The sequence below is a fragment of the Rhipicephalus sanguineus genome, chromosome 1 (genome assembly GCF_013339695.2).
Source record: "Rhipicephalus sanguineus isolate Rsan-2018 chromosome 1, BIME_Rsan_1.4, whole genome shotgun sequence".
NCBI classification, from domain to species: domain Eukaryota; kingdom Metazoa; phylum Arthropoda; class Arachnida; order Ixodida; family Ixodidae; genus Rhipicephalus; species Rhipicephalus sanguineus.
In genome coordinates this window covers 152,408,134-152,420,607 of record NC_051176.1, presented here as the reverse complement: position 1 = coordinate 152,420,607, position 12,474 = coordinate 152,408,134, and the positions used below count along the sequence as shown (strand labels likewise).

General features: G+C 45.4%; 1 protein-coding gene and 1 long non-coding RNA gene across 3 annotated transcripts in view; one reads left to right on the top strand and one right to left on the bottom strand.

The window, feature by feature from the left end:
- Window positions 1-12,474, bottom strand: part of LOC119400455 (G-protein-signaling modulator 2) — a 77,707-nt gene that overhangs the window by 34,141 nt on the left and 31,092 nt on the right. For both annotated transcript variants that reach the window (XR_005185094.2, XM_037667504.2), the window contains exon 8: window positions 2,319-2,385. Coding sequence is in view for 1 of the 2 variants with exons in the window: in XM_037667504.2 (XP_037523432.1) it covers window positions 2,319-2,385 (67 nt within the window). In the remaining variant the exon portion in view is untranslated. The remainder of the gene's footprint in view (window positions 1-2,318; window positions 2,386-12,474) is intronic.
- Window positions 8,113-10,897, top strand: LOC125759050 (uncharacterized). Its single transcript, XR_007416653.1, has 4 exons — window positions 8,113-8,146; window positions 8,879-8,997; window positions 10,385-10,502; window positions 10,802-10,897. It is a non-coding gene; the product is annotated as an uncharacterized LOC125759050 (long non-coding RNA).

Below are 12,474 nucleotides of genomic sequence, written 5' to 3'. Positions count from 1 at the left end.
TGGTGTGTGGCTACTATTGCCAGGTGTGCCATGTGCAGCATGGGCTGACACGTCTAGCCGTGATTGAAAACTATTTCAACCATGCGGTTTCCGTGCTACTCAAGTGGCATCGTGTGTATGTCTGATGGTTCCACCAGAAGAATTGCGTGACGACACAGATGCCACTGCCGTGAGCGTAGTGCCCAAATCTTTCACTGGTGCATGGGGCACGCTTTGTTCCCCCAGAAGCGAGGTTCCCCCGATAACGTCTGTGTCAACGACTTTATTTGCACCAATTAGGGTGCAGTCGCTCATGAAGAGTAGACCGACAAGGCCATTGTGTGCAAAAAAACGGGGCACAAGACATGGGGAGGATATGGCCAACCCTTGGATAATTTCGACACAATTCGGACGTTCCCCAGGACGCACGACGACGATGGTAGGACGCACAACGACGACAATAGAGCACTTGCTGCGTTGCGAAGATCTAAGAGTTTACTACATGACAAGGGTTGAAAAAGCAAGCTGATTGATTTTTGGAATTTTTGTTTTGCTTATCGTATCCCTATCTGTGCTGTTGTTTTGCAATAACGAAATTCTCACAATAACGAAGTTTTCCGGTTTCCCGACCGATTTCATTATTGCGGGGCTCAACTGTACTTCAATTAATTTGCAAAGAGAAGAAGAAAAAGAAAACGGGTACAGTAAAAGCTTGTTAATTCGGATTTCATGGGACCAGAAAAAATGTGCGAATTAACCGAATGCGAATTATTGAAAGTGTCAAGAAAACAACGAACAAGTGTCTATTAAATCAATGCACTTTCAATTTCTTGATGAATACGCAAATCCAGTACTTACTTTACATAAGGGCAGTGTAAAAACCGCAATTTTCGTCATTTGTGATTTCGTTCACCATGTGACAGTGGCTCAAGAGCCCCATGTCTTAAGCTGGAACGTGCTCTGCATGCCTCCCTTATTATGTACTGCCACCACCAACACCACTATGCGCACGCGACAATAATTTTTTCGCTGGAAAAATGACCGGCAACTGATTGTTCATCCATCACAAAGTAGCAAGCGAGCTTTATGCCACAGCTGAAGCTCTTCATCATCAACAGCTCCCACCATGTTTGAGTGCGTGATTCTGCGTGCATTGCCCAAAGTCAACACAGCTTCCTTTTTAAAGACCCGCTGTCGTTTCGGTTGTTCGCGAATGCCGTTTTTGCTCCTTTGTGTTGCACATTTTTGCCGCTTTGTGCTTGGCGCACTCAGAGTATCATCCAAATTAACTCGGGTTGCGGCCAAATATGACCGAATTAATGAGAGTTTGATGCCATTAAACAATACATATGCTTGACAGGACCGCTGAACATGTTCGAATTATGCGATTTTCCGAATTAACTGGAGTCAAATTAACAAGCTTTTACTGTAATAACCTAGCTTTCCATTAGAGTACATGTAATTGCTCACCCATTTTCAATCAGGTTAGCTTACTAGGAAAGCATAGATAGCAGTGTGCACAAAAAAAAAAAGTAGGCTATGTACATTGCCTGTAGAAGGATGTAGCACATACAATTATGCTGCGTGTTGCTGTACACAACAATGAGATTAGGATCTGATTATTGGCACATGTACACACTTGCAATTTTTTTATATTACTGCACGAGTATGGACCCCAGAATACGAGGTAATCTGTATGTAATCAGCAAAAAGCAACGAGGTCAGTGGTATGGCTATCAGCTTCACACCAGCTTTCAGTAACTCAAGATCACCGCAGATAATGCTGACAGGGTGTATATTTATATATATCTTTAAGTAAACAACATAGCAGATGCTGTTCGCACATGAGTGTGCTTTGTGCGCTTGCACTTCTATAGCAGATCTCATTACTGCTTGCAGATATTAAGCTACCCTGTCCAGATTTTGGCAAGTAGCAGGAGTGCGGCATCACAGAAGCCTGCAAATTTTCAACACTTTTCCCAGTGCGTAACAACAATTTTTCAGGTAAACACTGTCTTAAGCTATAAGCACAATGATTAGTAGTATAACCCTCAAGATTCTTTTTCTTTTATATCGTTTCTTTTATCTGAAAACATAAAAAGATATTTTCTATACGCATGAAAAATTTTGAAAAGCACTTTTTGTTCTGGTGTGGTAGACGGATAAGACATGTGACCAGAAGTTTCTTAGATCTGCATATTTACTGCTGCTATTGTGATCATTAACTAGCTATAGCATTATTCATTGCTGGAACAGTGCAGTTGACTGGCTGTAGCAAGAAGTACCAACAGCAAAGAGAACACACTTCTCTATGGTTTTCAAGAAACAAGGGGCACTACCTTCAAGAACTTGCTTCAGGTCTGCAATGCTCATCTGTGCTGTTGCTTGGCCTACTTTGTCTCCAAGCTGGCAGGAAAGATAAAACCCAACACGATTATTATGTAAAATTGGGCAATATGCACTAGTCAAACTAAATCCGGCTATCAGGAAAATGCAGAAATACATAAGTTGGGTAACTAAGTTCATTAGGGGATCTGGAATCGCCACTGGAGAGGTACGACGCTGACAGACGATACTTCATGCCAGGCTATTTGTGCAATTAAAATTGTTGAGACCCGCAGTACTACTGTCTCATACCTGCCAACCTAGGGACTTCTGAAATCGGGAGACTTGCCACGGGGGGAGGGGGGGGTGACAAAAGAAATGAGGCTTGTGCGAATATTTGAGCAGTTCGAATATTCGAACGAATATCACAGTATTCGAATTCACTTTTGAAACGAATTTAAATTATTCTAAATTTCGAAGTATTCGAAATGAACGAATAGACATACATAGACGAGAAAACCTGGGCCAGGGGGCACTGCTGCGCCTTTCTGAAAAGCGTCCCTCTTTTTCGAAAATCTCGTTATGCGGTCGCACATGGCGCTCTGCCGCCGGTTTGTTTACACTGCAGCTGCGTGTATTGTCTCGCTACGCGTGCATGAGTGCTTTCTCTCTCCCCCTCTCGTTTTCTGCTCGCGCTACACGTGCACTATTCAAGGCGCTCGTGCGCGAGTTCTCCTCTCATGCTGTGCTGAGCACCAGTGTGCGTGCTCTTGCTTGCGGTGCTCATGTAAGCTTGCTTGCACGCTACATTGCGCTACATGTAAGCTTGCTTGCACGCTACAGTGTTACATTGAACTGTGGGTCGTGGTCTCACGACGTCGGTGGAGATGGTGTAGAGCACGTTTGTCAAGAGATTGGCCAAGAAAGCCACCCTTTTGGTCGACGGTAATACCCAGATGGTCGATAAAACGAAAGGTTGAAAATAAATTAGTGCACCATGCTTTTAGAATAGTGAAAAGAAATGGCACCATGATCGCGCCGAACATTTATGACTAGAACTTCTGCGACCACAGTATGAAAATAAACGGCAAAAAAAAAAGTCAAGTTAGTCACCTTGCTTCAAAACAAGGCTTGTGCGAATAGTAAATTTTAGGTCCGAAGCGAATTCGAAGCGAATAGTGATTTGGTCAAAGCGAATGTCGAAGCGAATTCAAATAGTTTATATTACATATAATAAAGAAAAATGAGCATATCTGTCAGGACTCAACTAACCAGCGCAATATTTTTAAAGTTGAAAGAAGGCATAGGCATATGTCATTCTTTTTGGTTCAGAGGGAAGTGGAAGCAACTTTGAGTAGTAGCAGGATTTGTCCTTCGGTAGAATGCAAGTGGTAGCATGTAAAATATGTTACGTTTTAAAATTTACTATACTCAGAGCATATAAGCCGGTATAACAAGCTTTTAAACTTAAAGAATGATTAATCGATGTGAGGGTAATACAGTAAAACCTCATTAATTCGAACTCAGTTATTTCGAAATCCTGCATAATTAAAAGGATTTCTGTGGCCCCGTATTTTTCAAAGTAAATTCGAGTGGATAATTTGAAGCGGCGGTCAGTACCAGCCCGGTTAATTCGAAAACTTTAGGTGTCATGTGCCAATTCCCAATCCCGATTTAGGCGCAAATCTGCAGAAACGATGGCCCTTAGGAGCCACAAGGCAATGCAATGTAGCGATACTAATGAGTGACAAGTTGAGCATCCGAGCCTCGCTGCTGCCAGCGCAAGAAAAAAACAAAACAAAAAGCGGTCTCGTGGTCAGCTGAAATGTGTGCCTGCGGAAAAGATCTGCTTCACTGCAACGCAGCGGTGACACGTGGGCAGCATGATGCATGCTTGTCTCAACGTCAGTGCGTCATGATTTACCCATTCTTTCTGGGAAAATAGAGAAATTAATAAACGGCGGTCTGGCGGAATTCGCGATGTATGCGAACCTCCGATTGGCGGTTGTTCCAGCAATTTGAGCACTTGCACTGCTGGCGGAGTACTTGCCTGCAACGCCCACTTCGAAAACTCAGTTCGAAAACTTCAGTGATCGTCTTTTCCACCTAGCACACATCGCGAATTCCGTCACACTGGTCATTATTAAATTCTTTATTTTACCAGAAAGAATGGGTGAATGGTCGCATCATGACGCGCTGACGCTGGGAGGAGCAGGTGACATGCTGCCCGCGTGTCACCACTGTGTTGCAGCGAACAATGTCTTCTTTTCCGCAGGCACGCATTTCAGTTGACCACGAGGCCGTTCTTTTTCCTCCTTTTCTTTTTTTTTTTTTTTTTGCGCTGACAGCAGCGAAGCTCGCCGTTTCTTTGGTTTAGCGGCAAAATAGACCCTTTTCATAATTGTAAAGCTAGCTTTCCTGCCATGCAGTTTGCCCAACTAATGGCGGCTAGTCACTTACTGCAAACAGCGTGTTCAAGCGCATTTTGCTTACGCTATGATGTGGAAAATGTAGACTCGGCTCTCTTGACATAAATACGCATAATAGACAAGCCTCAGCACGTGCAACTAGGACCTCGTCTCCACTCTAAGGAAGAGAGATGGCGCCATTAGTTGTTCAAATATGCAGCGCAGAGAAGCGCACTTGCGGATTATGAAAAGGGTCTATTGGGACCAGGTATTGCTGGAAGACATAACCCTTAAGCTGCAAACTAGCAGGCACAGCAAACGACCACCTCCGATTACTTCCAGTAATTCAAAGTTCCTTGCATCCCGCTTTTTGTATGTTTGGTTAATTCGAAAACCTGCCTAATTAGATTTTTCACAGTGCCAGTCACTTTGAATTAACGAGTTTTACTGTATGTTCATTTAACCTTGAAGTGGGGCTTCGCGGCAGTGCAAATTTCTCCTGGAAAAGTGTATTCACGGTATAGCACCGCTCCACTGCAGTGAAACCACCTTTAGAGGGGGTTACATGCGGTTTATATATGTCTATTCGTTCATTTCGAATACTTCGAAATTTCCTGGAATTTAACTTCGTTTCGAAGCAAATTCGAATACTGTAATATTCGTTCGAATATTCGAAGTGCTCGAATATTCGCACAAGCCTATTCAAAACGTGTGTGCATATGAGAGAGGCGTTTATAAATGACACAACCAGCATGGACTAATTCATGCCAACCCGAGTTTGGCATGAAAACTACCCAAAAACGGGTATGTCCCCCCGAAAACGGATTTTTAAGCTGGGCTTCTTGTAAACGATTTTTGGGGTGAACTGCACAAGGGCAGAGGATGAAACCCCATGATGAGAACAAGGACAACAAGGGGACGAAGACAATAGGACAAGATCTTCATTCCTTTGTTGTCATTGTTCTCCTCGTGCTGTATTATTCTCTGCTCTAATTATGAACCGACTAGCCCTCATCAAGCTGTTACCAATACACAAGGGCAAAACAAGTAACAAGCGAGGATAATGTTTAAAAATTACATCGAGGGTGGTCGAACGCGAAGACGGGGTCAGCTCCCAAGGAATGTCCCAGCACTATCACCCCAAGTTGTTGCGTTGTGAAAAGAGCACGTGTCGAGTCATACACTTGTCAGTAAATGTTTTCTTTCCAAAAAACAAAGCTTGTTCTGATCTACGCATGTGCCGTTGGTGCCTCGAAGGACCAGTTCGCGGTAGCCGATCGCGCTTTTTTATCCATTTGCCTGCTCAAGGCAGCAAAAGCATTGAAGTCTCTGCTGCAGGTGCCACCACATCAGATCCCTGCGGGTGCCGAATAGGACAATTAGCTACGGGTAGGGAAAAATCTCTGAGCACCGACGATCTCTCGCCAACTGCTTAGAGAAAGAGCTGGTAGCCGAAACGCTGTCAAGACACCGTAGAAACACTGCATTGTGTTTGGGCGACACGCCTGAATTACCCACGCATACCACAACACTGTCGCGTGGAACACGCACGAGAGATGGCATCAATAATGCATGTTGCTGCGCAAAGGAAACACGGACAAGGAAGTGAACAAGGAAGGAAGTGAGACTCGTGACTGGATTTTATTGAACATAAAACGCATATTTATACGACACAAACCACAAATTCATCTATGCGCATGAGAGGAACCAGCTTTCATTATCGTACAATCTTATGGAAGTATCACTGACGCAAATGTCTCTCCTTTCGTGAGGAAGAAAGCCTCAGCCAGCTCACGTGCCAATTGGTTCTGACTACGCCTCATGATTCCCGTTGTCGCCAGCATAGGCTGACACGGTTTGCCACAGGCAGCCGACGGCGTGCGCTGCAGTGAAGAGCCAAATTAGATCCTTGTCCGTTCTTTATCGACTGCTGGTGTTCCCTTAGGCGTTCATTTATACACCGGCTCCTTGTTTTAGAATTCAAGAAAACAAATTAATTTAAACTCTGTGTGTACTAAAACCTAATGTTCGGTGGCACAAAAAAGATTCGTAGTACTGCGTGGAATGAATATATATATATATATATACAGTAAAACCTCGTTATAACGAAGTTGAAGGGGGAGTCGTAATTACTTCGTTATAACCATTAGTTCGTTATAGCCAATATCCATTTCTACCGACAATTAGCACGCAAGAGAGGATGTACTCACTACCGAATCTCACAGCAGCCCGCCACGCAAACGAAAGACGGCCGTCGCACGGAGAAAAACTAGTAAAATAAGAAAAAAAGAAGAGCAAAGAACTGCTAATTTATTCACGCCAAACTCGGCGCACCAGCTGGCGGCTCACTTAGCAGAAAAAAAGTCCTTAATAGACTTCTGCCGTGTCTTCCTCAGACGGATGATGCCTTTTTCGGCCACTGCCGCTATGTCGAGTCCGTCCTCGCCGTCATCGTGAGCGCCGAACATCGGGTTCGCAAACTCCGGGCTGTCGTCGACACATTCGTCACTGTCGTCATTCACCACCCCTGTCACCACGCGCACAATTTCAGCCTCTGTGAGCTCTTCGGTTGTCACCGCGTCAGCATCGGCACTGACGTACGTGCAGAAGGTGTCGCAGTCGGGCACAACTCCGGCGTCACACGACGCCAAGTCTTGGTCACCCGCGGCACCCTCATTGGCGGCAGCACCGATATCTTCGCTGTCACCGCCGCTTTTGACGCCAAACGAGGCATGCCGGAAGCAGTTGGCGATCGTGCAACAGCACCGGTGACTGCTTCTTTGTTGCTCAACGCTACGCCGAAATCTTGGGCCACTTTTTTCTTCTTGACGCCGGACTCAACGGCTTTCAACATAGCCGCCTTCTGCTCGATTGTAATCGTTTTGCGCTTTCGTTTGCCGTTGCCGTCGACCATCTCCTGTCTAGCGGCGGGAACCGAGAAAGACGCTGTTCTCATGCACACGCAGCGAACGACAAGCAACTACAAGCACTACAAGGCCCGCGTTGCCGCGGTCGCCGCGTCGTCCATAGAGTAACAGAAAATGACAAGAGTGGACACACGAGCCTATAAACGGCGGAGCTACGCAGCTTCTCGCCAGCCGTTAGACGGCAGCACGTCACTCCCTGTTTCCAAGAGAACGCGCGTACTAGTTATCTACTGCAGTACCTTTTCTGGTTCACGATACATCTACTTGTCTTTGTCAGATTATGTGGCTGCGGCAGTGGCTTCCGCTGGCTCGCAGTGCGGCTCTAAATCCGTCTTTATCGTCTGCGATTGGACAGTTCGAAATCATCGATTGGTAGCTGTCATGACCATATATGGTCAGATTTGCCGGCAAGACGACGCGGCGACGCATATAAAATTGGCTCTACCTGCTCCGCGGATAATTCGCTGGGATCGTCTGCCGGAAGTTACTCTGCTTGGCGGCTGCTTGGTAAGAACGCCTTCATTAGGTTCTTTTTTCCCTTCATTACTTTGCAATGTATTGTCTCTACAGCTTTAAGTTGACATTTGACGCAATTTGTGTTTTAGCGCCGAAAGCTTCTTTGTGCTTCGCGTATGGTGCTCGTGAATTGCTTTGCATTAAGAAATAGCTACTTGAAATGCTACGCAGCTTTTCCCTTCATTACTTTGCAATGTATTTGTCTCTACAGCTTTAAGTTGACATTTGACGCAATTTGTGTTTTAGCGCCGAAAGCTTCTTTGTGCTTCGCGTATGGTGCTCGTGAATTGCTTTGCATTAAGAAATAGCTACTTGAAATGCTACGCAGCACGTTAGCGAAGAAATCGTTTCTTGGCGCCAAAAATGAGTCGCCGCTTGCGTCGTAAGGTTTTCTTTGTGCATACAATGCCGTTACACGCAGTTCTAATTCACTGCATGGGTGTGCAAATGTGTGAAAGAGTGCAGTTATGCTTTGAATCGTTATTTGTGGTATTCGCAGTTTGCTTGACGCCTATGTTAAGAGCCAAATTAGAGAGAACTTGAGAAATGAGAACAGTGTTCGTTGGCCGTGGCTACGACGTAATATTCTCGTACCGAAGGTTGCTTGTTTTCACTGCGGCAACTGCTGGGACTGTTTTTCGCGAAAGGGCGCTGAGAAGTGCGTCGGAGACAATTTGTGCGAAGGCCAGAGAAAATACGGTCAACTTTTTCTCATTTTTTCAGGTCATGCCGTCCGGAGTCAAGTACTACGGCAGCTACTGCTGCGCTGCGTGGTGCAACAACAACGGCAGGACAGGGAGAGAGCGTGGTACTAAGTGGTTCAGGATTCCGCGAGACGACAGGTAGCCCTTTGCACATTTCCAAGATGTAATTTTGAAGTTGTGGTTGTCATTAACTAACTATCAAAGTATGTTTGTATCTTTCGCACTATTTTGCCGTTCAGCTAGTTAGTGTTTGGATGGTCATACATGCATATTCTTCATTCGCCTACATCGAGTGGCCCCTTTTCCACTCTCAAAACTCTGAAAACTTCGCACTGGAGGTGTCGCGGAGCTGGGCGGCCTTCCTCGTTCTCCTTTCTTTTTCTGTTTCTTGCATCTTTTTCTGTCCCTATCTCTTTCTCTCTCTACCTAGTTTTCCCTTTCTGTATCTCTCTGGGCTCATTCTTGCTATGTATTTCTTCATTTTCTCTGTCCCTCTGTTTCTTTTTCTCTTTATTTGTTTTTCACTCTGTGTCTTTGTCACCTTTTCATGCCTTTTCCTTTCATTCCGTCTGCGTTCTATCTCATTTTCACATGGTCGTTTTTGTTGACACTCGCACCAGTTGTATTTGGTAGTAGAGCTTGCCAGATTCCTGTGGTGCTTATCCTTCCGAGGAGTTTTGCATGACTGAGCACAACTTAATGATAGCTTAAACAGCTCCACTGTAAAGAGAACGAAGAGAGAGTGAGAGTTTATGATAAGTTTTACGAGGTTGCACAAGTCAGTGGCAGCTTAATTGAGTTTGTTTTAAAAAATGTAGTTCCCAATGCGTTAAACTCTGTTGGATATACATGACTTGCAGCTATTGGCCATTGCTGGTGTTCTATCTGTTGCCTTAAGTGCTTTCATCATGAGTGCGCATTGGAGTTGGACTTCCCTCTTAAGCAGAACTCCCCCCACCCCCAGGGCAAAGGTCTGGTTGCAGTATGCTGATCGTCAAGACCTGCTTTCTAAGCCAGCCTCGCAGCTGTATGCCGTCTACCGCCTGTGCAGTGAGCACTTTAAGCCACAGTGCTTTATGGACCCTGGGCGAACAAAGCTTAAAAAAAACCGCTCTTCCTTCTGCCCCCCCATTGACTCGCTGGCAGATGATGATAGCGCAGGGGTAAACTGTTTGAGAAATGCGTGTGCACACAACTGTCCAAAGTTGTGTTTTTTTTGTACTAACTCTGTGCACTGTGTCGTAACCTTCTGGTTACTTTAGGCAGAGGCTATTTTCTCTATAAAACACTGTTGCTAAATCGCAAGGTGTGTGTTATGTGTGTTGTACTTATCTCTGTGTTTTTCAATGCATCGCCTTCAGCGATTGTCTAGCAGTCTGTCCTGTGTTAACTCACTTTGTTGTTATTTGTGAGCTGTGTTCATTTCGTTAAGCATTCAAACCATGTAAACAAATACATGGCCATTGCGTGCCGTCTACTTTATTCTATACCTTTATTCTATACTGCTGGCATTTATTCTGTCCAGCCCAGTCTACCAGTCCATTTGTGGCATGTGAGAGCTTTGTTGACATGAGGTCTGACCCGGAGATCCTTCATTCATGACTGCAGTGAACCTTTCCCACCTTATGGTTCACAGGGTCAAGGTAACATTTCTCGTTTTCTGATGGTAGCTGTCAAGTTGCATAGTGCTAATCCAACTTGTCCATAAGTGCATGTAGTGCTTGATCATGCTGCCAGTAGGCACGGTGTGGCAGATGCAGTGAATGCAATTGCGTAAGAAGTATCCCTTACCTTAAACCACTGTTTCAGAGCTGCTCATAAGTCTGGTCTTTACTAATTCACATCTGAACTAGGTGTCCTTCTTTTGTGTGGGTGCATGAGCCTGTCTTATGGTGCTAATTTGATTGATGGGAGGCCTCTATTAATGCAAAGTTTTTTTTAGGGGTAACCAAAGCGGCTTCCAGGAGAACATCCAGTCTAGTCGGGGGTGACGAGAGTGAGAGTGTAAAGGAGAGCTCCTGTTCCCTGGCACTGCCTGGTAAGTCGTCTGTCGTTCTCTTTTGTGTTAATTCAGACTTTATCTGATGGCAGGAAATGGTTAGAGGAAAGGTGTTTCTGTTCAACAGTTCGTTCTTTTGTGTTATGCAGAAGGGAACCCTAGTCGGACAGCCACAAGCAACCTGTGAAGGGTGCTGCGGAGACTCCTTGCTCTACTGCCCATGGTAAGGAGTTTTTCTGGCACAGTTTGCTCGGTATCTCATTGGTGTCTTTCGGTTGATGTCATTGCAGAAGAAAGTCCCGTCGGTGGTGACAAGAGTGAGAGTGTAAAGGAGAGCTCCTGTTCCCTGGCACTGCCTGGTAAGTCGTCTGTCGTTCTCTTTTGTGTTAATTCAGACTTTATCTGATGGCAGGAAAATGGTTAGAGGAAAGGTGTTTCTAGTTCAACAGTTCGTTCCTTTTGTGTTATTGCAGAAGGGACCCCCAGTCGACAGCCACAAGCAACCTGTGAAGGGTGCTGCGGAGACTCCTTGCTCTACTGCCCATGGTAAGGAGTTTTTCTGGCACAGTTTGCTCGGTATCTCATTGGTGTCTTTCGTTGATGTCATTGCAGAAGAAAGTCCAGTCGGTGGTGACAAGAGTGAGAGTGTAAAGGAGAGCTCCTGTTCCCTGGCACTGCCTGGTAAGTCGTCTGTCGTTCTCTTTTGTGTTAATTCAGACTTTATCTGATGGCAGGAAAATGGTTAGAGGAAAGGTGTTTCTGTTCAACAGTTCGTTCTTTTGTGTTATTGCAGAAGGGACCCCAGTCGACAGCCACAAGCAACCTGTGAAGGGTGCTGCGGAGACTCCTTGCTCTACTGCCCATGGTAAGGAGTTTTTCTGGCACAGTTTGCTCGGTATCTCATTGGTGTCTTTCGTTGATGTCATTGCAGAAGAAAGTCCAGTCGGTGGTGACAAGAGTGAGAGTGTAAAGGAGAGCTCCTGTTCCCTGGCACTGCCTGGTAAGTCGTCTGTCGTTCTCTTTGTGTTAATTCAGACTTTATCTGATGGCAGGAAAATGTTAGAGGAAAGGTGTTTCTGTTCAACAGTTCGTTCTTTTGTGTTATTGCAGAAGGGACCCCAGTCGACAGCCACAAGCAACCTGTGAAGGGTGCTGCGGAGACTCCTTGCTCTACTGCCCATGGTAAGGAGTTTTTTCTGGCACAGTTTGCTCGGTATCTCATTGGTGTCTTTCGTTGATGTCATTGCAGAAGAAAGTCCAGTCGGTGGTGACAAGAGTGAGAGTGTAAAGGAGAGCTCCTGTTCCATGGCACTGCCTGGTAAGTCGTCTGTCGTTCTCTTTTGTGTTAATTCAGACTTTATCTGATGGCAGGAAAATGGTTAGAGGAAAGGTGTTTCTGTTCAACAGTTCGTTCTTTTGTGTTATTGCAGAAGGGACCCCAGTCGACAGCCACAAGCAACCTGTGAAGGGTGCTGCGGAGATTCCATGCCCTACTGTCAATGGTGAGATGCGGTTTAATGGCACCAATTGCTTAGTATCTTATTGCTGTCCTTGTTAATCTGCTTGCAGAGTCAAGTCCAACCAGCAGTGACGAAAGTGACGGCGAAAAGGAGAGC